Genomic DNA, 27,738 nt, shown 5'->3' with positions numbered 1-27,738 from the left:
CGTGATGCGTGTTTCCCCATTCTTGGCATCATTTAAAACTGATACAGATGAACTTTGGATACTTCCCTTGACTTGTGTCTGACTTGTAGTCACACGTTATGGAGTTTTTCTACTGACATTCCCACCTTGTGTCAGAAAATGCCTTCTAACTGATATATTTCGCATTACCTAATTTCTGTATTCTTTATAGGCACAATAAATGAGCCAGTAATGCCAAATAAATAACAAGGCTCAGCAGTAATAAATTCTAGTCCCTTCATCTTCTTTTCAAATACTTCATGTAATTTATTTTTTGTTCATCTTTAGGGAATCATGGCTTTTTTAAAAATTTGAATTTATTGGGGTGACGTTGGTTAATAAAATTATATAGGTTTCAGGTGTACAGTTCCATAATACATCATCTGTATATTGTATTGCGTGTTCACCACCCCAGGCCAAGTCTCCTCCCATCATCATTTGTCCCCCTTTACCCTCTCCCACCTCTCGCCACCCCCTTCCCTCTGTTGATCACCATATTGTTATCTGTCTATGAGGTTTGTTTTTTTGTTTTTCTTAATCCCTTCACCCTTTTTAATAGATTAAATGCATTTCAGTTAACTGGAGGATTTATTATAATTTTTAATGTCACAACTTTGGCCAGTGGTATCTTTTTAAATGCAGGTTCCTATGTCTTTTTCTCATAGGATTTTATTAATCTTTGAAAGCTTTCTTACTTTCAGGCACAAAATGATCCAAGCTATCATATATATTTCTGGGCCAAGAATAGACTGAGATGTTTCTCCAAGAATCCAAGTTTCTTTTAGTGTAAAAACAGAGAGAACAAGAACTGGGTAACAGGGTGTCACATGGGGTAACATTGTTCTTAGGTTATTTCAGTATCAAATTCATAAAGGTTTTCTTTCAAAGTTTACACTGATATTTCTAATTCTGTTCTAAAATCACAATGTTCCCACTTAATTTGAGAAATTCTAGAAGTGCAGCACTTGTCTCTTACACAAGCAAGAATAATCTCTTATTTTCTGTATTTGACTCGGAGTTCCAAAATGCCCACCCTAATATCACCATGTGCAACAAAGGACAGAATGAAACTCAATCTTTCCTGCGTAGCTGCTTTTGTTTAGGAAGGGATCCTAGAAAAGGATGTGGATTCCAGCTACTTGGTTCCGGGTTCGATCTTCAGCCTCATCCTTTGTGACTGTGCTGGTGATCGTTTAACAGATGGTTTGTTTCACGATTTTTACTGGTTTTGAGTCTGAGGACTTGGTCACAGCTGCCAGTGCTGCATTCTCAGAAGTGGAAGCTTTGGGCCACTCCCCCTTCCTTGGTGCTAATCTTCAGTTTTGGAAGAGAGGCCAAGGGCTAGGCAAGTCCACGCTTAAGGGGATGGAAAGAGTTTCAGTTCGTGTCTACGAAGGCTCACTACACAATGCAAAGTACAAATTCATTTATCCAGCTGGATGCTGGTCAAATTGATTCTGCCCACTCCTCTTTCATTTCTCTATCACACATTCCATTTAATGTTAGTGCTCCTAAATTTTGACCTTATCTTAAAACTCTTTAAATGTCTCTCCCTTTCCTGACCCACAAGCACTGTCTTGTAAATACCATTCAACATTTCCTTAGCAACCTAATATATCATGAAATGTTTTATTTGCATTTTATAAACCCAAGTGGTTGCCCAGTTAGTATCACTTCCATCCAAGCACCAGTCCAGTTCAAAGTGTTTCATTTTCTACAGAAAGATCAAAGAAAAACTTTGTATGCAAATAACATATAGGCAAATTCAGGCTTTTGAGATTTGGACTAAAAGTCTCTCCTTTGACCCATGATTGAAAATTCAGCCCTGGCCAGGTGGCTCAGTCAGTTAGAGCATTTTACCATGCACCAAAAGGTCATGGGTTCGATTCTGGTCAGGACACATACCTAGGTTGCAGGTTGGTTCCCCGGTTGGGGCTTGTACAGGAAGCAACTGATTGATGTTTCTCTCTCTCTCCCTCTCCCTCCTCTCTCTCTAAAATATCAATTTAAAAAAATCCTTGGGTGAGGATTAATATAAACAAAACAGTAAAGAGGATATTGAATGCATATTTCATAGATTTTGCCCTGGTCAATTTGTCTTAGTGGTTAGGGCATTGGCCCGTGGACCAAAGAGTCCTGGGTTTGATTCTGGCCAAGGGCACGGCATGTACCTTGGTTGTGGTTTGTCCCCAGTCCTGGTCAGGTTCACGTGGGAGGCAATCAATTAATGTGTCTCTCTCATATCAATGTTTCTCTCTCTCTCTCTCTCTCTCTCTCTCTCTCTCTCTCTCTCTCTTTCTCTTCCTCCTGCTCTATCTGAGGATAAATGAAAACATCCTCAGGTGAGGATTAAAAATAAATTAATTAAAGAAATAAAAATTTATATATTTTGATTATATCATGACAAATGCTCATTTTTCAAGATACATATGTCTTTAATTTAATTACAGATAACACCAGTATAGGACTCCAATTTCTCAGGGGTCTTGGACAAATAAAAATATCCATTACTTAATACTTTATGAATTCATCATTTCAGAAAATAAGCAGAATGTATCAAAATAAGATAGACCAGTATAAATATTATGTACAGTTACATAAGATAATTGCATATTTTCATGTTTGTTTTTATGCAGAAATCTAAACTTGTCACTTATCCTTACAGAGAAAAACACAAAATTACATGAAAGTTCCCAGTTTCATTGTACAATAGAGGTGTGGTTAGTTTCTCTTTGAAATTTAATAAGTTTTTAATACAAAATTAGTTAATTAAAAAAAATATATTATTGAAAATCCACCGAAGTAATTTGGTTGCTGCTGTCGTTCAGCTGCTGTCTTTCCAGCCCTGGGTTTGTTACTGGGACAGATTTCACGTGGCCACTTCTTATCCTGTGTGACTTTTACTCAGGCCCTCGCTTACTCTCTCTTCCTTGGTCTTACTTTTTTTTCTTATTAACACAAAGTTAAATTTCTCTTTTCGAGCTCAAATATTTCATCTAAAAATACTCATTTAAAACAGCTTAATTCATATATTTAACTCTATACAGACATTTGTATTGACATCCTATTATTTTAGCTACATATACATCAATCCTTTCCAGCAAACTATTCAAAGACAAATTTTTCACATATGCTTTTAACCAATTAAACTTTATGGTATCAACCGAGTGTGTTATTTTGTAATTGTTTGCTTGTTGTTACCTCCCCTCAAAAAGACCCGTATTCTTTAGCTTCTAAGATCTCTGATTTTCAATATGTTAGAAACTGCCAAGGGCTTTTCTGTTTTGCTTTGCTTCTTTGATTGTTTTAAGGGATAGGACAACGTGTTTGTGTTAATGCACACAGAGTTTCTGTGATTATACATATGTATTTAAATACGTACTCTGCGGGAAACCAGTTCATCATCCAAAGACTTGAAAGCAAAGTTCAGACGGTGGAAGCACCGATTTCTGTGAACAGGCTTCTGGTGAGGGCCCTTCTCCCCATTCCGTGTGGGACGCTGCAGGACCGCGCATCCCGGAGTGAGAGCCCCGCGCATCCCGGAGTGAGAGCCCAGGCCTATCACTCCTCGGCTGCGTCTTCTAGTCCGTAGAGATGCAGCGATCACGTCTCATGGGCTTAACCATACTTCCAGACAAACTATAGAAGATGTCTTGGCATCACTAGAGAAGGAATGGATGGTAGTCTGTGGGGACCTCTTAGGACGGTGGATTTGGGGTTAACAGCAACAGCAGAGGTGCAGGGGTGTGTTGGGCACTCATGTCCCCCACAGCCAGGCTACCATTACTTTTTAATAACAGTTACATTTTCTCACAACCAAGTCCTTGAGGTTTCATCTTTTGCACTTGGCACTGTACAGATACCTGAGAGGATTTTTCTGTATTTTTCCTTCATGTTTTTAATGATTTTGAAACTTCTCTTGTGTATCTTTGACGAAGGCAATCAGACATTTGTCCTCCTCACAGATATCATAATTCCACAGTTACAGGTGGAGTCCAAGACAACGTAGGCAACACAGTATCTCCGTCAAGATTCAACTACAATTTGGGATCATAACCGATTAACAAGATGGACTAGAAAGATACATTTGGTACAATTACAAATTGATACAAAATGGGGTCCATTCAATGGTCTAAAGATGAATAGAATTGATGAGGTGCTTCTTTCCCAGTTCTTGAACTTAAATTACGGAGCACACGTGGTAAATTAATCTAGTCTAGAGACAACCAGTCACATAAGAGACATTCAGAGCAGGAAAAGCTCTTAGAGCCTAGACAGCCAGATAGACAAATTCAGTGAGTGGTTTCTCTCCAAAACAACAAGGCCCAGGCATCTGTGCACCGCAGAAGAGAGGTGAGGAGGGAACAGAAGGAGAGTTTAAAAAATAAAGTATCAGACGTCCAACCATTTACTCACTAAGTCCTCACCTGCTGACCACCTCAGCCATTCTCAGGGTCTGTCTTGTTCCAGATCCTAGCAAACTCACATCAAACTACTGTGGGGGGAAAGGCCACACACTTAGAATTTAAAAATAGGTCTACACTCCGATAAGAACTCATCACAAAGAGGAAGGAGAAGAGTATTCATCAGATTGTAACTAGGTGACCACCACAGCCCTGTTTTTTAACACATCAAAATGACAGGCTTTCTTTTAAACATAAATTCAACCTTTGACCCCTTCTGAGAACTGTTTTGTGATCAGCAGGGAAATGGGTTTCACGACACTCAGGCAGGGGATAGACGAACCCATGACCCTTAGGGAGGAGAACTTATAATAATAATCAGAAAAGGGAAAGATGATTCTTGTAGTCATTGTTTAGCAAACCTCAGAAAGCCTCTTGAAAAAAAGTGCCTTTGTCAAAACTTTGAAAGGAGGCACAGTGTTTGTGTAGGAAAACAATGGATCTATCATTTTGGTAGACAATTTTTTTTTTATTTCACTCTTAGCAAGTAGTGCTAGCTTATTAGGAAGCGCTGATGATTTGTGCTTCCAATGTCATCTACTTGAAGACAGGTCAGGGTGGGTCTGGACAGGACCTCTGAGTGCAAGGAGGTCCTTCCCTCACCAAGATTCTTCTAATCTCACTGTATCCATCAAGCAAGGAGGAATGAGAAGAGAAGAAGGAGGAAAAAATATATATATCCGGCAGGGGGTCCCGGTCCAAAGCTTTGGGTGGCCTGACAATCTTAAAGTTGGGAACATCAGCAAGTGACATTTTAGTCATTGTCTTGTTTGTCATTAATTTTGGTATCTTGTGATCAGATTTCTTTCAAATGAGACATATTTCCCAAGTTTTCTGTAGGGAACATGAGCCAGAGGAAGTGGGACACCACAAAGTGACTGTACCCCTGCAGTTGAGGAGCTTCTGCCCCAAGGTTATGTTATGATTATTCAAATGCCAGCAGGGTTTTCCTGCCCATCTGCAGTGACAAGCAGACCCTTACCAGAAACAACACCCTGGAACTCCACTGGGTAAACCACCGATGACGCAAGTTTTAGACAGGACCGAGGGGAGAAACACCTCCATGCTTCAACTGTGGCCGTCAAGCCCGCTTGCTGGCACTCAGAGGTGGAACCGTGAAACCTGTTCCCGGGGAATGTCCTTGCTGAAGGCCTTGTCATCCATTAGAACTCAGCTCTATCCTCAGTGGACACGTTCTAGATAAACAAGGCAGCACAATCCCATGGTTGTGGATCTCAACGACATTCAGCAATGCAGTACGAAGGGGGTTTTCCAAGATAAGGGGTCCAATGTTATATAATATGATGGACTTCATTCTGCTCTTCCTTAAACAAAATATTGCCATGAACTAAATCTCCCTTGTAGAATGCGTGTGGCCAGATCTCATTAATTCAGATGAAACAGAGAATCGGTGTAAAGGAGCACACCCTAAAATCTATCTGCGTTATTCATAAGAAGAAATTCATGATTCTGCTGGGATCACGCACAGTGTATTTATGTGTAATTAAATAAGGCCACTTCAGAAGAGAAGACCTTTTCGCCCTGGCCGGTTTGGCTCAGCGGTTAGAGTGTCGGCCTGAGGTCCAGGGAGACCCGGGTTCGGTTCCCGCTAAGGGCATGTATCTTGGTTGCAGTTTGTCCCTGGCCCTGGTTGGTCGTGCGGGTGGCGACCACTCGATGTGTCCCTTTCACGTCGATATTTCTCTCTCTCTCTCTCTTCCTGTCTCTCCCTCCCACTCTATCTGTACAAAAAACGAAAAAATGTCCTCGGGTGAGGATAAAAACAAAAACGAAGTGAAGACCTTTTCAAGCTCAAGTGTAGCACCCAATATTTGTGTAAATTTCAAGCGATTTTGTGACAGAAAGCTGGTTCATGTTGCCCTTTCCTGGAGACCATCTTTGTTCGCCTAATTCTTGCTTAAAAGGAATAAAACCAAATTCTTTTCATAGCATCGTACTTTTCACTCTGGAGACCAACTGCACGCAACTGGGAGACATTAAAGAGATGCCAGTTAGGAATCAACCAGTGTAACGTACTGCCTGGTTTTGTCTTTAGACTGATTGAAAATAATCCCTGCCTGGCCACAAACCCACATTTTCCTCTATTCTAGAAACACAGAGGTGATTGCTGAGTAGAAACAGAGTGTGCAAAGATTTCCTCCTCGCCCCAAGCCAGATCTATCTAACTCAGATCAAGTGTATGTATACCACAAGCAGATGCTACAACAGATTCTCAGACTTGAACTTGTTTCTAGACAACAATAATTTCAAAATGTTATTGGTGTAAAAAACATTAATTCCTATTTCACAGGCTTCACACAAACACATTATTGGAGTTGTAACATAGATTATGTGTCCATTATTGAGACCATATTTACTGTCTTAGTCTCATAACAACCATGTGAAACAGGTAGTTCCCATTTTACAGAGTAGGAAATCGAGGCTGATGAAATTAAAATATAGTGTAAGTAAAAGACAGATCTGGAATTCATATGGAAGCTGCCTGATTTTTCAGGCATATCATCTTAATTATGATATGATTTCTGTTTCCATCCACGGGCAGTATAAGGCCCATGATATCTATAAGCTAACATCACACACCTTACCAAATTAGCCTGACAAATATAGCACGCTCATTTTTAAGTTGTAATTTTGTATGGACCTTGAATGATGTTATAAATACCCAAAGGGCCCTTGTCAGAAAAAAGTTTCCCTACACCCCGCCCCCCCCCTCCACCCCCATTGCATGAGTAAACCCACAGTAGAAAAGTGTAGAATTTGTAAATGTTTGCATTTGAAAGAGATCTTAAGTGAGTCACTTAATCTGGTTCTCCCCACCCCAACCCCACCATGCAGAAATTTCTTCTTCATATCTCTACCAGAAAGAGCAACAGGCTCTATTTAGCATTTCTTATTTGGGGAACAGTTCCTTTCAGCACTGGACTGCTATGGTGGTTAAATAGAACTTCCTGACTCCAAGACAGCATAGTAAAGACCCTTCTGACCTCGTTTCCCTCTAAAATTCACTAGCAAACAAGAGAATGAGAAACAGAAATAGAAACTCTAAAATCAGTGAAACCATAAGATTTGAATCCATAAACCCCAAACCACAGTGAATGAGGACGAGAACACAAGATGTAATAAAAACGATCCAACAGAAAAAGTGTGCTTGACAGAAACAGGGCTGGGTAGCGGCAGGAAATTGAGAAGCTGACTAATTTGCCTGGTAGATTCTGAAAAGACTAAGAAATTTGAGGTTAGCACTCAGCAAGTGGAGATAATATCAAAAGTAGCAGGAAGGCTGGGGACTATAGTAGGATCATTTGAGGGCTAGTTTTTTGGTTCCTAATTAGGAGAACGAACAGTTAGTCCCAAAGTTCCCAAATTCTACTCCCAAAGTTAAGTAACTTTTCCCTCTTTCAGGATACCTGGGATTGTTCTCTGGAGAAGCTGAACCAGAAAGGCTCTGGACTCAGAGATGTGAGGTCCAAAAGCGGGCAAGGGTAAGAAACAATGATAAAGGGAGAAGGAAGTTCACGACTTGAATCTCCAGATTAAAAGCCCATTAAGCATCCAACAAAACAAATGAAAAAAAATGTACATCAAAGTTTGTCATTGTGAAACTTCATAATATCGGGGATAAAAAGAAGATCCTAAAAGGTTCCAGAGAAGAGGAAAGAAATATAGATCATATGGAGGATCAGGATTATGAATGATCTTGCACTTTTAAGGAGAAAAAGGTGAAAACTAAAAGACAAGGGAATAATGTCTTAACATTTTTGATAGAAATGTTAAAAAGTTTTATTGAAAAAAAATATTTTTTTACATTTTGTAAAAGTTTCCATTGAGCCAAACTATTAACCAAGTAAATACAAGAGCGGCAAAAAGGCATTTGAGACATACAGAGTGTTCCATGAATGCTCTTTCAGGAAGCCAGAGGACAATATGTTTCCCTAAATGAGGAAGTAAACAGAAAAAGGGGAAGAATGGGAACCAGGAAACAGGAGAGAGAAAGGGAATTCCCAGGATGACAGCTGGGAAGGGCTAGGAGCACAACTGTGCAACAGGCTGAGAAAGTTACCGGGTCAGACTGCACCAGGAAGGTGCTGAGAATAATTATATGTGAGGTGCTACCACCAGGAAAATACCATAATGTGTAAATTGTCTAATAGATTTGATCTTGGAGAAAATTGCATGGAGAGGCATTTTATAGAGCTCTTATAGCTAGGGAAGATAAAGTATTCTTAATAATTAGCAAGTTAAAAAAAAAAAAGGTAATTATTAACTCCAAGAAAAAACAAAAAGTTTTAAAAGAAGGGAACTATAGTTACAGTGTTCTACCTGATTTAGCAGTAAAACTTTTTTTTTTTTTATTCTCACCCGAGGACATTTTTCCATTTTTTGTTCAGATAGAGTGGGAGGGAGAGAGGAAGAGAAAGAGAGAGAGAGAAACATCGATGTGAAAGGGACACATCGAGTGGCTGCCACCCGCACGACCAACCAGGGCCGGGGACAAACTGAAACCAAGGTACGCGTCCTTAGCGGGAACCGAACCCGGGTCTCTCTGGACCGCAAGCCAACACTCTAACCACTGAACCAAATCGGCCAGGGCGTAGCAGTAAACTTTATTTCAATCATAAAAACAGAGAATATGAATAAAAAAATAATATATCATTTTATTGAGAAATGAGGAGAAAAAATGGGTGTCAATATTTTAAATCTTTATCTATCGTTATGGGAAGGCAATAGGTAATGTTAAAATTGATGAGTTGGCAGACAGCAAGATAGGTGTTTTATTTATAAATGAGAAAGTAAATCACAGAAGAAACATCTACAACAGTTTAATATATTATTTCTGGGGAGCATGACAAGGGGAGGACAGGGATTATTATTCCCTGTGGTGAGCTTTTTAGCATCATTTGATTTTTAAACTAATTTTTGTAATATTTGCATAAAAATTAAAATGCTATTGTAAAAAATATGTATCCCTTACTGTAATTTAAAGATTGACTTTATAATAAGCACTGAGCTCTATTCATTTATCTTTTTAATTTCTTTACTCCAGATCTTTAGGCCTCTAGCAGACTATAGATGGATTCATGGGAGCCACAGTTCGTGTGTTAGTATTAATTTCATTTATAATTAAAAATGTATAAGCCCACTCTGGAGCATCTGGGTAGCTGTCATTTGGTGTCACTATGTATAATCTGTCATGTTGGTGCCTTCACTGTCATGTATATTATATAATCAAGTTAGCAAGCACCAAGTGACACTATTTTAATACTTGCAGGAAAATGAGAAAGAGCAGTAAATAATTCATTAGTATCAAAGGGAGTCCAATTCAAATTATAGCAGGTCATATAAATGAAACTTATGTAATAATCTGAATGGACCGAGTGCTAAAGGAACTGAATCATTTCACGAAAAACATTGAAGAAGAGGCCCATAAACTCAGAAGGACCAACAGTCAGCACCATATTTGTGTTTTAACTTGTAGTTGGAGTTCAGCAAAATACTCTGTCACATAAGAGTATTGTTGTAATTTGAATTGAATCTATGGATTTTTAGTATTTTGTTTTTAAATATTTTTTCTTTTTTTTGAGAGAGAGAGGAAGGGGAAGGGAGAGAGAAACAGAAACATTGATGAGAGAGAACATCGACTGGCCACTTCCTACATGCCCCCCACTGGGGGTTCAGCCCACAACCTGGGCATGTGTCCTGACTGGGAATCAAACCGGTGACCTCTTGGTACATGGGTCAACACTCAACCACTGAGCCACACCAGCTGGGCTAGTGTTTTTAATATATTTTTGAAGTTTATACTATATAATAGCAATAAGCATCAGAAGTTTATATTTATTTTTATTGTAGTACATATCGGTACAAATAATGATATAATAATTCAGTTCAACCATGGTGAGTTCTTTTTTTCCCTTTAAATGAATTTCAACATTAAGTTATTCTGTTAAAGGACTCTGTATATTACTTAAATATGAGAATTATTCATTTATTGTTTGTATTTACTGAGAGATCTGAATGGTTCGGTTTGCTACAATTCAGTATGGAATACCACCCACTCGTGGCCCTCACTGGGTACTCATTACTTCGCAGGAAGTACTTTTTCTCTCTCACCCATTTTAATTCACCATTATTATCAAACGATACCACGAACAGCTTCATTATCTTCATCACTAGAATTTCTTCATCCTGACCTCTACTTGTTGGGTACACTCATCTATATATAATTGATGCCTCTCCTGAATTGGGAGAAAGGGGTGGGGGGAAGTAGAGAGGTTAGGATATTTTACTTTTCCCTTGCCATGATACCAATGTACCACACATCTAGTGGCTTAAAAACCACACAAACTTATTAGCTTATAGTTCTGGAGGTTAGAAATCCAAAATGAGTTTCACAGTTAAAATCAGGTGTCAGCAAAATCACATTCCTTTTGAGGGATCTAGAGAAAAATTAATTTCCTTGCTTGCCCAAGCTTCCAAAGACTTCCCACACTCCCTGGTTTGTGCCCCCCACCCCGCCCCCATCACTCTGACCTCTATTTGAGCCATGAAATCTGCTTTTCTGACTCTGAACCTCCTACTTCTTCCTATAAGGACTCTTGTAGAGAGTCACATTGGACCCATCTAGACAATTATGGATAATGTCCACATCTCAAAATCCCTAATGTAATCACATCTGTAAGGTCCCTTTCACCATGTGCAGTAAGTAATATAGTCACAGGTTCCTGGGATTAGGATTTGGATGTTAATCAGGGGCATTATTCCGCCTACTACAGGCAGTGTCCCTAAACCCCCCAGCCCCAAGAGCAGAAACTGATGGAGGAATCCACTTTAGAGAAGTGTGGGGACACATTCTCCAGAAACAGGACGTCAAGGGGAATGGATGTAGGGTTAAGAGATGCATTTTATGGTAAATGAGGAGGAGGTAGTGTTTTTTTCAAAGAAATTAAAGAGCAGGTTGAGGGTTTCGAAAGAGTGGAAAAGACCTGGAAACGCTGCTTCAGAAGGTGGGGACGCCTGGAGTATGGGAGAAAAAGCAACTGCTTCCCCAAGGGCTCATCTGAGATGTGGAGGCAGTGACCCAAGTCAGACCCAGGATCTGGGGTCACGCCAGTCACCAAGCACATGACGACAACACTAAACTCACTGCCAAGATAGCTGTCTAAACTTTTATTTCATATTTTTCACACAAACCAAACAATGACATCAGAATGAAAGTAGCTGTACCACCTCCTTTTCTTATGCCATTGTCTTTCTTTTTCCATGATTCCTTCCCATGAGAAACCTGATACTAATTAGGCTAGCTAAGAGGAGGAAAAAAAGGAGATGAATCATAGACCGCACTGGAAATAAACCAAGAAATAAGAAAAGCTCATCTCTGCCCAAAAGAACAACAATGGTGCAAACGTGTGCTAGCGAAGGGGCTATATACTAAGAGTTTACATTTTTTAAAGGATAAAACTGTCTGATAACAACTACCAGCTGCTTCTCCTTTCTAAGACATTTGCCCATGAGACAGCTACAGAAGCTGGGGTGCATTTCTCTCTCGCTATGTCACACGGTGTTCCTTTCCCCTCCCCCGCCTGCTCTTCTGCTGCCTCAGTGCCTGGGGTGTGAGTGTGTGTGTGTGTGTGTGCGTGTGTGTGCGTGTGTGTGTGCGCATTTGGTTTCTCTCTCCCTTGCAAGAACCCAGCCGCCTGCCTGTCTCCTGCTGTTACTGCTGTTCTGACTAGCTTTTCGCTGCCTCTTTGCCTCTCCTTTACTCTTTCTGCTTAGCTCCTTGCTTTCTGGTAAGTATGACCAACACTTCCCCAAGCCGTGTGAGAAGATGTGGGGTGCGGTTTGCAGTGTTTGAAACGCAGCATCGAGATTGCCAGTGAGCTGTCGCAGAACTTTCCATTGTTTTATTTATAATTAAAATGTGTTGCTCAGGAAAGGCGGTGTGTGTGATAATCTGCTGGTACAGTGAAAACCTTTTTCTCGCAGGAGGAAAAAGTTGGGCAATCAAGTGTATAGAAGCTAAAACTTAGAAATAATTTTTTTGCTGTAAAATTGGTTAACCTAGAAAGAGACGATTTAAAAGTAACAGTTCTTTGACCTTGTTTTTTATCCTCTTGTTGATTTACCTTGAGGCCACTTTTAGGAATTGAGTTGTCCTGTGGTTTACAATGACTAAGTTATTCCATTTTAAAGTCAATGTGGTACATGGGTTTAAAGGCTACCCATGGGAGTAATATGAAAACACCAATGATTATGGCCCCTGATGAATGAAGAATAAAGCTAATTCAAACAAAACGCTTGCATTTAGACTAGCCACACGAAACTTCCTATGGAGAGTCCGTTTTAAATGCATTGCTTTGAAGTTTGGTTTACTCTAGTTTTACTACATCCTAACACTTTAAAACCTACGTATGGATTTAAGCCAGTAAATGTTTACTGTTTTCAATTTGTATTAAAAGTACTCTCTCCCCTTGGTTTTCGGGGATGAAGTGCTAAATACCATGCCTCCTTTTAGAAGAGCTCAAAATAGCTTCTGGCTGGACAGCAGGTGCCACGTGTCTTTCTCTGAGTTCAGGGGAGGCACAGTTATATATAGATGAGTGTGCCCAACAAGTAGGCGTTGGGATAAAGAAATCTCAGTGATGAAGACAAGGAAACTGTTTACTGTATCATTAGGTAATAAAGTTGGTGGATTAAAATGGGTGAGTGGCAGTTGTGGGGCTGGGTGAAAAAGGTGAAGGAATTAAGCAAAAAAAAAAAAACCCAAAAAACTCATAGACACAGACAACAGCATGTGATCACCAGAGGGAAAGGGGGTGGGGAGGTAGAAGAGGGAATATGGGGGGATAAATGGTGATGGAAGGAGACCTGACTTAGGATGGTGAACACACAGTAAAATATATGCATGACCTATTATAGAATAGTACACCTGAACCCTATATGATTTTATTAACCAATGTCACACCAATAAATTCAATAAAAAGAAAAAATATAGAATAAAATGGGTGAGAGAAGAAAGTACTTCCTTCTCAGTTAATGAGTATTTGGTGAGGGGCACAAGTGGGTGGCCAGGGCTGTACGTTGAATTTTCCGTTCTTGCCGGCGTTTGAGCATTTGACACCTACTGGCCCCAGAAGGGGGCAGGAAGCCATGCAATGCGTAGGGCAGGACGCTCTGTTTTGCTTTCAGGCCACCACAAAACCTGTGCAGTATGAGGACACGGCGATATTTTTATCCTGCTAGTTAGTGGCATCACCATTAAATATCATTTGCAAATAAAATGTGCTAGAACCTAAAGGCCTAAGCCAGCTGTATTGCAAGCCTAGAAAAGGTGACAGCCAGAAACCATGAATCCGTGACTCAGCTCCCTCCTTGCCCCTTATTTTCAAAGAGCCCATGTTATATCTGGATTATTTCTCTGGTTCACTCCCTCCCTGTTCACTAAACACCGATGTTTCTTAGAAATCATTAAGTTATCCTAGAGCGTCTTGACTGAGAAAGTTGCAATATGTTCTTTTCTTCCACAAGATAGTCCATTTTTATATTAGAACAAAAAAAGTATTATAGTAATTCAAAGAATTATTGTTATGAGCATCACCATATTTCCATACTAGTTTGTTCGTTCATTTATACCTTCTCTCATTCTCTGTCTTATTCCCAAAATAATGCTAGTTTGAACCTCAAAAAAAGTATTTTCATCATTGATAATTATATGTTGCTCATCTGGAAAAGGAAAATACCAGAAAAGCTAGAAAATATCTCCTGTATCAGTTCATTTATATCAATAATTCATTTATATCAATGTACTCATATTAATCAAATCTTAATTTATATACTAAAATAGAATTAAGAAACATTATTATTATTAAGGATTTTAGTAAGTTCAGTGGCTCTTGTACTAAAATTTTATATTTGAAAAATATAACACCATTTAAAATGTAAATATTTTAAATGTATACGTCCATGTACTTCCAGTAATTGTAAATGTACATAGAATTATTTAAGACAATGGTAACACAAATTGGCTATTCTAAGCAAAAAGACAAATATGGCCATGAAAAACAACATCTTGAATTACTCTGTTATTGTCAATAATAAGAAATACTTCTGGAATTTAAAGACCAAAATCAAAAATATGCTACTAGTATAAATTGATTTGGAACAATGGCTTCCTACTGTTCCTACCTACCTAGTCGCAATATTGATGGTTTGTGAAAGTACATCCATTCTGTGTTAGAAACTGTAATTAGTAGGTGCTCATTTGAGGATATCCTTATCATTTACATGTAACTGGGTTAATTACATAAAAGCTGACTGTGCTTGCCACTAGGTACCACTCCGGTATGGAGGCCAATCACTCTGTACAGCTCTCGGGGGAACCACAATCAACACCTCCAGGGGACAATTCTTCATTACCCAGTCAGAATGGGCTGGAGAAGCAAAATGATCAGGATCCCGCCAGCCCACTCCAAGCACCATCGAAGGAGGCAGATGTGAAGCCTGAAACAGGAGCTCACGACATCTCTGAAGAGTTGAACAGACAACTGGAAGACATCATTAACACGTACGGGTCTGCTGCCTGCACGGCAGGGAAGGAGCGCTCCACCAAGGCCAAGGAGCAGCCCGAGCACCCAGAACCAGCTGACAGCGAGGACAGGGACTGCGAGGAAGCCGCTGACGAGACGGAGAGAGAACCCGCGCCTCCTGGAGAGCCACCCACAGCCAAAGAGCCTGTCACCAATAAAGAGCAAAAACTGGAAAAGAAAATCCTAAAAGGATTAGGCAAGTAGTTATATTCTGTATTATGATTTCTCTTTGAATTATTTCCAAAAAGGGCCCTTCCTCCAACCTTTACTGAAGGATGCATCTCACATCTGGATTACTACACTAGCTTCCTTCAGGGTCTCCCTACGCCTTCTCTCGCTGCTTTTCTCCAGTAGAGCTGCAGTGAACTTTCAACACCTCCCCCCTCTGTCCTCGGGGGCTTCTCATTGTTCTCAGAACAAAGAACAGAATTCGTAACATAGTCTTTGAGGCTCAATGGGCTAACCCAAACCATTCTTTCCAGCTTTATCTCACGTCATTCTACCCCACAACATCCCCTTCCTGAACACTCTGCCCCTATCACCACCACTGCTACTGCTGCCCAGTGACTAGTCATTCTGGTCTTCTCTCTCAGTTCAGAATAGGCCTGCCTACCTCTTATTTTCTCTACATAGAAATCTCTCCCCATTCCCCAAGTCAGCCATTAGGACACTTACCTCATTATTTCACTTACAACTCAAATAGCATTTTCTTAGCCTCACTACAGATGAAGTCTGTTTCCTGTTTCTGTTATACTATGTATCTTTCCTTCCTAGTATATATCAGCATTTAAGGGTGTACATTTATTTTGTGATTATTTGGTGAATGGGTATCTCCCCCACTAGCCCTTTTTCAAGGGCAAAGACTGTGTATATACTTGGACTTCATCAGAGGCCTAGTGACTAGGACAATGGCTGCCATATGCTAGGTGGTCAATAAATATTTGTAGTAAGGATGAGTGGATGAATAAAAGGGGAATTGTTTATAGCATCGTTATGGAATTTGGATTTAAACAAAATGAAATGTAGGGATTGTCAGTTAGATTACTTAGTAGTATGTCCCATTACTATATAAAATATTTTTATTTAACAAAGTTCTTCAGAAATGTGTCAATTTCAGAATGTCAACAATTGCAGAAAATATTCTTACTCTCATTATTTCAGCAAATACTTAATAAAGTCTCATCTTTATGAGGCACTGTGCTAAGTGCACAAAGATAAGTTGTCCTTTTAATCAAGGAGCTCTAGGTATGAAGAGAAAAACAAACATGAAAACCAATTATTACATAGGGTGAGCGTTAGGTGCAGGAAAGTGGTTAGGAGAGCCATGAGGGATTGGTAACATCAGAAATGGCTGTGAAAGAAGGCTGAGAGAATTCATGTTTTAGCTAGGAATGAAAAAGTATGTTACTTTGCATATGAATGTCCCTCTACCTGTCTTCCTTAGTGAATTGTACTGACACACTCACTACAAAGACCACCTCCTATGCGATACATTCCCTAACATGCCCGGGTAGGGTTAGCATCACTTTCCTTTTTTCTTTATTAAATTGTCTGCAGCAACCATTTGTTTATGTTGCTGCCTCCCAAGCTGCATGGAGAATCTCTCAAGGGCAATGATCACATCTTATTCATTTCTGAAAGACAATGTGGCAAAGTGAAAGATCATGGGTGTTGGAGTTAGACCTGGGTTCAGACTCCAGGAGCAGGTTATCTGTAAACCCCAAAGTACGTCTATACTAGCAGAGGACATCACTATGATGCTTAAAACCCACTTCTGGGAATGCTTTCAAAAAGGGCTAAAAAATATATTCAAATAGCATACTTGACCCACCCAGCAAAAGATTAACCCAGATAATACCAGGTCCCAACATGCAAGATTGGAATCACGCTAGTGTTTTAGAACTTTGAGAAGGAGAATAAAATTGCTCTGTGTTACAGCTCTTTTTCCTTCTCTATCCAAGGCAACTTTAGAAAGTTCCTTTGCATTAGTCACTGGCAAACTTTCCACAAGGCAATACAGCATCACATGCAGAGGCGAATGATTTCAAGTGTTCCTAACCAGGGAAGTTCTTCGGCCTCTACATAGGAGTGTGTGTGTTGCACTGAGGGGATGGATCGGAAGAAAGTAGGAGTAAAGCTACAGATGGCCAATCTTTTTTTTCTATTCTGTTCATGAATTATTTGAAAATCTGCATTAACCTCATAATTACCAAATAATTTTAAAAATTAGAGGGAAAAATTCCACAACTCAAATTCTGTCACTCTCCACAAGTTACCAAATTTCAATTGGATCTGTTTGATCGAAAGCAATGTTTGGGAGGCCCAGTTGGGTCCACTCTAATCGCATGTGTCTACACTACTGACCCTTCCACGCCATTCCTCTGAACACTATCAACATAGTCTTCTACCCACTGTACTATTTCAGCTACAATATCAGTTAAAACAACATTTTAAGGCTGATCTAAATATGTAATCGCCATTTTAAATATTAGTTCAGTTATCTACAAGTGATTTTAATAAGCTTTTTGGCCATTTAATAATTAAATGGCCCTGTACTATCATCTAGACTAATGGTTTTTCAACTTAACTGTGCATTAGAATCGAATACAGAATTTGTTACAAATGCCACTCTTTAGCACAGGGACTGGAATTGGTTGGTCTGAATTAGGGCCAAGGCACCCTGGGTAAGCCTGACGCAGACTGTGGAAGCAATGGTTCTGATGCTTCTAAAAGTGCTTTCTCCACCCTTTGGAGAAAATACAATGTGCCAGGTGTGGTCTTCGTTTAGAATTTATCTGGACCTTTTGTAAAATTTTATTAAGTCATTCTACCCATATCTACCCATACATTTACTTATGTATTTGAACGAAGATGAGTTTCTAATTATTGCAAGTTTATCAGACAATATTTGCCTTATTGGTATTTTTAAGATGATGACATGTTCTGACTCTCTAATTCAAAACTTTCCAATTTTGGGATATTTGAGATTTCAGACCAAGTTAAAATTTTCCTATTGCCAGAATTCTCTAACCTTAAATACATACAACAATGAAAATCTCCAACAGTGATGAGCATAGTTTACAACATTTCCTGAATCACTGGACCACCATTCCCTTCTTTCACAGAGCACCTCTGAATGCTGGAAATGTCTCTACAACCCAAGCACTCAGGGATTATTTTTCCTTTAGAGGCTGCATACCCCACCCCACCAACAACACACGATACAACAGAGCAGTTGGGGAACACTTTAAGATCTCTTTAGTTAATAGAGTCACTTTCTCTTTGGCATTTGTACTGAAAGAAACAAAAAAACAGATTCCCCATTAGAGGGCAACATGACATGTCCTGTTAGCATCTAAAGTATCCCCCTTGCTTCCCCCACGCCATCCTCCAGGCTCACAGGTGTCTTAATCATGTCTCTGTTAACATTATGTGGCTGCAGAAGCACTACATAGTAACAGGCACACAGAAATTATAAAGTATAATATACCTTCTGATATTTAGGTTGATAGCTGCTTGAGTAGGAAATCGGTTTGAAGCATAAGTCCAAGAGAAAAACAGCTGATCCACAGGTCCATTCTGAGCTCAGAATCTATCTAGTCAACCCACTGATTTTAGAGACAGAGAAATTGAAGTCTAGAGAGTTTTAAAGACTGACCAAAAAAAAAAAGGTATTCAACCAATTGATGTGATTGTGAGATCACTCATAATGAAAGCAAAGGGGAAGACCTGAAATCTTTAATATGGCAGAACCAAATCTACATAAAAATAGGTAATAATTGGTATATTGGTTGAGGACCTTTTACTTAGCTCACTTACTGTGTTTCATCTTTCTAGTTACAGGCGAGTTTCAATTCTACCTTCTGAAAGGAACCTTGTCCAGGACATAGGTGTTCTGAAATGTCTTCAGCCATTTACTTACCATGCCTTAGAATGGTCACTTTCCCAGATGGACTGTTTCATCCATTTTAGCTTGATTTCTAGTTTCATTATGAGAGGGAAATAAATTGCTGCTTTGAAAACAAATGCTACATTTTCTGGAAGAGATGGTAGGAGACCAGATGCATTCACGGGGAAGAAGAATCAGCAGAGACTGAAAGATTCACTGTAGATCACAGGGAAGCTAAAACTTGGGCCAGATCCTGAAAGGAGAGAAGGTTTTAGAAATAGGTGGAAGGAGAGAGAAGAATATGTCTTGAGCAGAATAATTAGTACTCTCTTCTGAGCCAAGTTGAGAAAGGATGTATTCATTTCTTACTGCTCTTTCTAATAAGTTCCTTTTTTATTATAAGGTTTGCTTTATTTTATTTTCCCTGGAATAATCTCCTCATTATTAGATTTAAGATTTTGTTCTTTCTTTTTAAGAAGTTTTTCATCATGGTTATAGCTAAGAAATTGCCAGTAGTTTAAACACATCACCAACACCTAAAAAGTCCAGGTCCACTCTCCAAATCGTGAGAAGCCAAAGTTCCAATTACATATGATAAGGTCACTAAAATACAACAGAAATAAAATGTCAGCTGAGTGGAAAATGATGTGACTAGAAAATACAGGGAAGGTAGTATTTTCAAAACTGGTGTAGTTAATAAAACCAAGTACAACAAACAAAACCATGACCATGAGAGGTGGCAGTGAGGGGTAAGAGAGTCATCTTTATACATTTTAAAAGTGGATCAAAACATTTGAGGTAAGCAAATATGCCAACCAAACAATGTTATTTTTTGTTGTTCTCTAAATCAAGCTAAACACAGTTAAAGCTATTTCAGTCATGGAATCATCAAATCTTAGAGGCTAAACTCAGAATCCAGTTAGTCAACCCACCAATTTCAGGAAAAATGAGGCCAGCCCAGCCAGTGTGGCTCAGTGGACCGAGTGGTTCTGGTTTGATTCCCAGACAGGACACATGCCTGGGTTGTGGGCTCGATCCCCTAGGGAGTGTGCAGGAGGCAGCTAATCTATGTTTCTCTCTCTCATGGGTGTTTCTCTCTCTCACCCTTCCTCTCTCTAAAAAATTAATAAAAATATGTATATTTTTTAAAAGGAAAATGAGGTCCAGAGAGTTTAAGAGTCTGTAAATTTTTTAAAAAGTTACTGAACTGGTTGACTATGCAGAGCTAGTCCTAGCACCCAGGTCCCCCAACCTGAGTCCTTGTGAATTTAACTACACTATCCTTCCTGTCTACATCTATCCATTCTTATTTCCCTTATAAGATATCTATAGGTGCTCAGGAATTATTGGTATTGAATTCACTATCTTTAAGTTATGTTAGCAGGAAAACAAAGTTAATACTGTAATATGATTCTGGGTCTAACATTTGAAAAGAACATTCCGTCTTTTTCCTGCTTAAATCTTCATCCACCACTCTTGGACATTGGGAAGAGAGAGGAGAGGCGCACATGTGCATCTAAGGCCACATTTTAGCCCCAAAGTTCTAAAAGATAATTTTGCAAGAGAAAAAGCATAGTTTTGAGCACTCGTTAAATCTACATAATTTGTCACCAAACATTGCATAAATACTCATCACTCTGCTAAAAGTTTAAGAAAAATCTCCGTTCACATTTCTATAGCTAAATTCATCCTCTTAGTTTAAGGCTTTGGGTTTCATTGATGTGGAAATCATTCTGTCATATGCCAGTATTCCCTCCATGTACAACGGTGCCAGTGGCCACAGCCGGAGTCACAGGTTGTTCTTGGCGCACGGGTCGTTCTACCTTAGTGGAGACTTATAATCAATCTGAGCGTTCTGTGGGCTGGTGGCCATGTGCCACCATATACCTTGCCCAGCTTTAATGAGGACTTCAGGTCCACCCCTTGTTTTCTTTGTGACTAATCTCACAATCGCATCGCTTTAGATTAGAATGACAGACACATTTGGGGAGAAGGCAGATCATCCATCATCTCCCAATACACGTCACTGAATGAAGTAATTTTTCCTCCTGTGTCCAGCACCATTCCCAAATGAGCCCTGTCCGTGGAACTGTAACTACAGCCTTTCTTAGAAGATAAGCAAATCTCTCTGTCCATCCCCCTCTTCTAACCCCACATACTACTCCCGTCCGGCAAAATCAATGAACGTTTAAAAACTACGTTCTCTGATGTCACAAATTTATGGATTCTTCACATGCCTGGTTCTAATTTCTTGGATTTTTTTTTTGTTGTTGTTGTTGAAGGGGAAAAAATCACTTTTGAAAGGTAGATCGATGTTTCTGAAGGTTAATCTTCTATACAAAATAACAGCATATGAGATGAGGCCTCAGTGAGGGTGATAACAGAAAACGATAAAAGAAAACAAGCCTCTTCTCATAGTTAAAGAAAACAAAAAGGAGAAAAGTCAGGGTGGGGAGGAAGAGAGCCACTGAACTCACTGAAGTGTCTCTATCTCCCCCAAAGGAGACACGTATGGTTTTCGGTGTCATTCCTCACGCTGCGTTAAATGTCACAGTCCACAGTAAGACCCGTCCTTCCTCTAGTCCAGTGGTTCTCAACCTTCCCAGTGCCCCGGCCCTTTAATACAGTTCCTCACGTTGCGGTCACCCCCAACCATCACATTATTTTCGTTGCTACTTTATAACTGTAATTTTGCTACTGTTATGTCTTAGGTGACCCCTGTGAAAGGGTCCTTCGACCCCCACAGGGGTTGCGACCCACAGGTGGAGAACCGCGGCTCTCGTCAATCACACAGCTGCCTTCCAGACAGTGTTCCTGTGATTGACACGACGCCAGTGCGCACTGACTGGCTTTGTTTTGTTCTTTTATTACCGACATTTACTGAGCTCTTGTCTCGGACCACTGCGCTGGATCCTGCACCAGATCTGATCAACAGCACAGGGTCCCGCCGTTCACAAACGACACTAAGTCAAGACAGCAGTCTTCATGTGGGCACCTTCCACAGACTGAAGACAAGAGTGGAGGTTCGGCCAGACCCGCACCCTACAAATACGACTCTTCAGCCAGAGAAATGGCTGAAGCGCAGGCCTGGGCAGGGTGGGGAGGCAGCAGCACTATCCGTCTGAAGGCGCACGTTGCGCCCGGCCAGCACCGCGGAGCTGCTGGGGCGCCTCTCGCACCCACCTTCTCCCTCCTCTAATCTGAACTGACTCACTGGGCAAAGAGAGATGAACCCAGCTGTTAGGGATGAGGTCATTTTTTTTTTTCAAAAATAGTTTCCTTTTATTTCTCTCGGTTTCCCTGGCATCAAAATTCCACAAGGGAGTGAAGTGATTTAGAGCAAGAAGACAAACTTTGGATCCAGGCCTTGGCCCTGCCAGTACTAATCATGTAACTCTGGGCTCTCTGGGCCTTAGCCTCTTGTCTGCAAATTTAACCAGTTGTCTGTGCTCTTTGAAGTTCTTTCTCGACCTAAAGTTCTTTGAGGCCATTTGAGTTAGCAGACTTAGCAAATGAAAACAAAGAGTGCCCAGGGAAATTTTAATTTCTGTTAAACGATAGATAAATTTTTCAAGACGACTGTATTCCACGTCCTGTGTTTCATCCAGAAGCCCCAATTCCACGATTTATATGCCTATCCAGGATGAAAGCAAAAATTGCAGCAAATGGGAAATGACTTTTCTTGAGGAAAAGGTTGTCAAAGTTGTTCCTATTCCTGAGCAGATTTATATCAGGAAACATGGGCTCTACTGTGTGGCTTGACCACCCAGCTCTGATCAGACAGAGTGATTGTCACTCTGTTCCACCCTGATGGGACTTTGAGAAGATACTCGGCTCAGGGAGGCCTAGGGTCCCTCTCCTCCCGATGGTTACTTAAAGGCAAGACTTCCAGGTCCCACCGAAAGGCAAACTGTGCAGTTGGAGCTGAAGAAGACAGAAGGAAGAACAATGAGGGGAAAAGAAAGAATCCAAGGCTTCCCATCAAATAATCATGAACAGATGAGTTTTTAAATGTAGTATAAACTCCAACTGGGAACAGAAAATGAAACTGCCAACATAGATTAAGGCCTGGGGTGGAGACGCGAAGGCCCAGGATGGCTAAACCTGTAACCAGAGAAACACAAAGGCCTGGAAGACCCTGCGTGTCATGGGTCCATTTTTTCTATCTACTGATTTTACTCTCTGCTTTGTAGGAAATATGATCAGTTATTCCTACCGAAAACTCATGGAATAGGCTCATGCACAGAAACAGGAAATTGGATTCCCCCAAAAGAGAGGAAAGAGGTACTAAAAGAACAGCAACACCCCCCTAAAAAGACAGATAAAACTGTCAAATTTCTCTGCTTTGAGCTGGAATTATAGCAACTCCATGTATCAATGATGGCTGTTTCACAGTAGTCAGAAATTTTGATGGACTGTTTTGTTTCTTTTTAAAAAATGAATTAATGTGGGGAAAAGGCTGGTTTGTTCTTTTATATAGTCAGTGGTTTTTTTGTTGTTGTTGTTCTTTTGAATAATTTTAAAGTATTTAAAATTCTTTTGAGCATTTAGAATATGGGGGAGCGTAATAAGAATGGACTCTTGGGGACTACTATTATATTGAGAATCTATCATGAGCCTGATACTATGCACACACTTTCACCACCTTCTCAACTAGTCCTCACTTACTCTGTACGGTAGGTGTCATCCTTCTTATAGGAGAAGAAAATTATATCTGAGGCTCAGATAGGTTAAGTGGCTTGGTCAGGGGCAGGTAGCAACAAGCAAATAGACGATCTGAGATTCTAGCCCGTATCATCTGACTTCAAGCTCAACACTTGCTTTTAAATATGTCTTCATGTTTTTTTATTTTCTTTTAAGGCAAAGAAGCCAACCTGCTAATGCAAAATCTGAACAAGCTGCAAACACCGGAAGAAAAGCTTGACTTTTTACTCAAAAAGTATGCTGAACTGGTAAGATTCACTCCTTTTGTCAGAAAGTTGAAGGCCCTGATTAGAGCTGAGAAGACATGGCCGCTTGTGTTGGGGGTACATCAGTACTGTCCATGACTGGTTAGCTCAGGCCAGCCAAAGCTAGCATTCATGAAAGCAGAATACTTGGAAAGGAAAAAAGAAACAGAAAGACTGGGAAATGATAGCAGAAAGGGGGAAGAGGATACTGTTGGGAGTCTACTCCATCTTCGAATATTGTGTGATTTGGGGGATGGAACAGAGAACTACAGATAATTGACAATTCTGAATATTTTGAGGTTCTTTTTGGGTTTGCAATAAGACAGAAACACACTCAACATAAAAAACTTTCATTCCGTTTTGTGCCCAGGTTTTTGGAGAGAGTCCCCTCAGGAAGGCAGAGGGTTGAATTAATCCCACCCCATCAGTTTGTGACACATTTTCATTAAGTCTTGATGACTTTTAGGTAGGTAGGTAGTTATTCATTTATTCTCTTTGATCTACATTCTCTTCCCCTCCCCCACACGGCAAAGTGTTTGATGTGGACTATATTGTGCCCAGTTCTAGGTCCTCCCCATTCAGGCTCCCTCTCAGTAAGTCAGGGCTACTGGGAGGAAGGGAGGCTGCTCCCAGACATCAGAGAAGCCGTGATGTGCGTTGCTGCCTCACCAGCACTCCTTCAACAGGCAAGATGGAAAAGGGGAGCATTCAGTGAAGCCAGCATGTCTGGTTTCAAGGAACCCTCACCACACTCGCTGAAGGAGTGACATCAGAGGTCTGTGTCCCACGCGGTGTGGAAGCCCACAGCTAAGAGGTGGGGCATCCTCTCAAGTGAAGTGAGGCAATGTGCTTCTCTCTCATTTCTGCTTCTTTTGCTCAGAATATATTTAACTTACGTATTCCTTTTAGAGAAGACGTGACAGAAGGGAACTTCTGTCCCCACACAGACAGCTCCCCCGCAGCCCTGCCCCGGGGCACACTCAACAGCGGCCAGAGCAGCGGGAGTCAGGGCCCCTCTCTGGCACGGGCTCTCTGAAGCCTCGGAAATACTTCTCTTTCCTTAGTTATGTTTTTGTTTGTTTGGGGTTTGTGGTTTTTAAAAGTGGGCTTCTAGCACTGGATAAGCTTCAGGCCCACAAACCCCTCAGGTCCCTGTGCACATTGTCTCCCCACTGATGGAGTAGAATTTAATGAGTGGCCTGGTTTTTCTCCCTTTTCACTCTAACTTTAGTCCTATAATCCCTGTTTGTTCCGTCCTTTCTTCCGTTTATCTCGAGGCATCCTGTTATGCTGAGCTGTCTCTGCAGTAGACCCGCAGAAATTCTGAAACCCCGAGTGGCTGGCTGACTGCCTAACTTTGCCAACAGTACTTTTCAATTATTTTTTCATTACATAACCTACATCATCATGATATAAGAAAAAGGTTGAATATACAATTCAAGTAAAAGTATCTCTAATCCCATAATTAAAAACGCAAACTTTGATTTACCCATCTTCCTTTCCAGTTCTGTTATATAAGCAGAGACACCTTTAATTTAATGACCATCACGAGTTCCATCTACAGTTGACCCTAGAACAACACAGGACTTAGGGCGCTGACCCCCTGCACAGTTAAAAATCCGAGTATAAGTTTCAACCCCCCGAAAACTTAATTGCTAATAGCCTACTGTGGACCGGAAGCTTTACTGATGACAGTCAATTAGCACATATTTTGATATGTTATATATATTATATATTGTATTCTTACCATAATATAAGCTAGAGAAAAGAAAATGTTATTAAGAAAATCATAAGAGCAAGAAAAATAGAATTCCCTGGCCTGTAAGCTCAGTTGGTTAGAACATCATGCCGATACACCAAGGTTGCTGGTTCGATCTTTGGTCAGGGCACATACAAAAGCAACCAATGGCCCGGCCGGTGGGGCTCAATGGTTGAGCATCAACCCAGGCACCAAGAGGTTGCAGGTTCAATTCCTGGTCAGGGCAGATGCCCATGTTGTGGGCCCGATCCCCACTGAGGGGCATACAGGAGGCAGGCAATTGATGTTCTCTCTCATTGATGTTTCTATCTCTCTCTTCCTCTCCCTTCCTCTCTCTCTAAAATCAATAAAGAAAAAATAATTTTAAAAAAACAACCAATGAATACATAAATAAGGGGTACCACAAATTGATGTTTCTTTTTCTCTCTCAAATCACTTAAAAAATACATTTACAGTACTATATATATTTATTTTTAAAATTCCACATATTAGTGGACCCATGCAATTCACACCCGTGTTGTTCAAGGGTCAACTATAATTTGGAATCTGGTATTTTTGGCTCAGACGACAGATATTTTCCCATATAATTTATAGTCTCCATAGTTATATTTTGTAACAGCGTAGTCATTTTCCACGAAGGGCCATATCTACTGGTTCTCTAATTTGGGGACATTGATGATTCCATCCACTATTTGCTGCAGTGGACATCATCACGCATTTGATTTGGTCCTCTCTTTCTTTTTTATGAGATTAGAACAATTTTCCAGAATTGGAATGACTGAACCGAACAGTATGAATGCCTTTTTTGTTTTTGTTTTTGGGGTGTTTATGGCCATGTTGCTTCCCAAAAGAATGGCAGAAATTTACAAAGCAAGCATCAGTGTATCAATTTCATTGCAACTTATTTAATATGGGCTGTTGACCACCTATGAACAATCTCAGTGCCATAAAATAACCGAGGTGTCAAAAATAACATTTTTCAAAAAAAAATATGGCTCCAATTCTCATCTGTTCATCCTGCTCTTTTCCATATTTTCCACATTGTTTTCCCTTTGCCGCTTCAGCATTCATGTTTGGTTTCTAGCACCATGCTCCATTCTTGACTGGACTGGATGGCATTCTAGACTCGCACAGCAAGCCGTGCGTGGTGCCGCGGCCCCACAGCAGTATGTTGGAGAAGAAGCACTTCCTACTCTGCCCGAGATTTTCTTCCAAAGCCAGGGCTGCTCACCCTGGTCTCAGGGGATTCCCGGCAGCTGCCCACCCATCTAGCCAAGCAGCCATCCACACAGAGGTTATTTTTCCAGGGATCCTCCTCAAGTCAAGCCTTACTTACTATACTTTGGCATTTGTATCATGTCTAATAAACATTAAAACCCCAAAGATCATTCCAGAAAAAATGAATAGGAGAACATTGACCCCCAAACCCCATTACATTTCCTTTCCAGAGAGAAAAAATTATGAGAAATTTTAATCTTTTACTTGGAGACCAAAACCTATTTCCCTGCTCACTGATTTGAATATTAATATAGAAAGTGTCTGAAATATAAGTGTTAACATAGAATAAGTCATCAGATGAAAAGTTGTGAATCAAACTACCACTGCAGCTCGCTCATCCTCACAGGTTTGGAATTCTGTAATATTTTTTACTGCGGTGTTCATTAATAAATAAGGACACGTTTATTAATAAAGAAGAACACCTTATGACTAAATTAAAAAAAAAAAAAACGAGCTGGAGGAAATGTTTTTTGCAAATTTTCTCAATTCTAATGTAATTACAACAACATCACTAATACTATTCTGATTTAGTCCTTGGCACTAATTTTACTTTTTAAATTTAATAACACAAAAGATAGCACAAGAGACCTTGCAGATCAAAATCCTATGTGCCTGTTACAATCGTGCAGAACTGTCGAACTGTGTTATTAGATCACAAAGCCAGTGTCTGACTGCAGTTGACTCAGTTACAATGTGTTTGCTTCCATTCATCAATAAACTTCATGCACATTCATGTAAGTCGGAAGTAATTACACAAAATTAGCCATACTCTAAAATA

At 40.2% G+C, this 27,738-nt stretch overlaps 1 protein-coding gene across 1 annotated transcript in view; it reads left to right on the top strand.

Moving 5' to 3' along the window:
- Positions 1 to 12,179: 12,179 nt before the first annotated feature.
- Positions 12,180 to 27,738, top strand: part of TXLNB (taxilin beta) — a 43,685-nt gene continuing 28,126 nt past the window's right edge. Inside the window, exons 1-3 of the mRNA XM_036249443.1 lie at positions 12,180 to 12,289; positions 14,830 to 15,281; positions 23,835 to 23,926. Coding sequence (XP_036105336.1) covers positions 14,843 to 15,281; positions 23,835 to 23,926 — 531 coding nt within the window. The 5' untranslated portion in view covers positions 12,180 to 12,289; positions 14,830 to 14,842. The remainder of the gene's footprint in view (positions 12,290 to 14,829; positions 15,282 to 23,834; positions 23,927 to 27,738) is intronic.

Source organism: Molossus molossus, unplaced genomic scaffold (genome assembly GCF_014108415.1).
Source record: "Molossus molossus isolate mMolMol1 unplaced genomic scaffold, mMolMol1.p scaffold_m16_p_8, whole genome shotgun sequence".
Taxonomy (NCBI): domain Eukaryota; kingdom Metazoa; phylum Chordata; class Mammalia; order Chiroptera; family Molossidae; genus Molossus; species Molossus molossus.
This window is presented reverse-complemented; position numbering and strand designations above follow the sequence as displayed.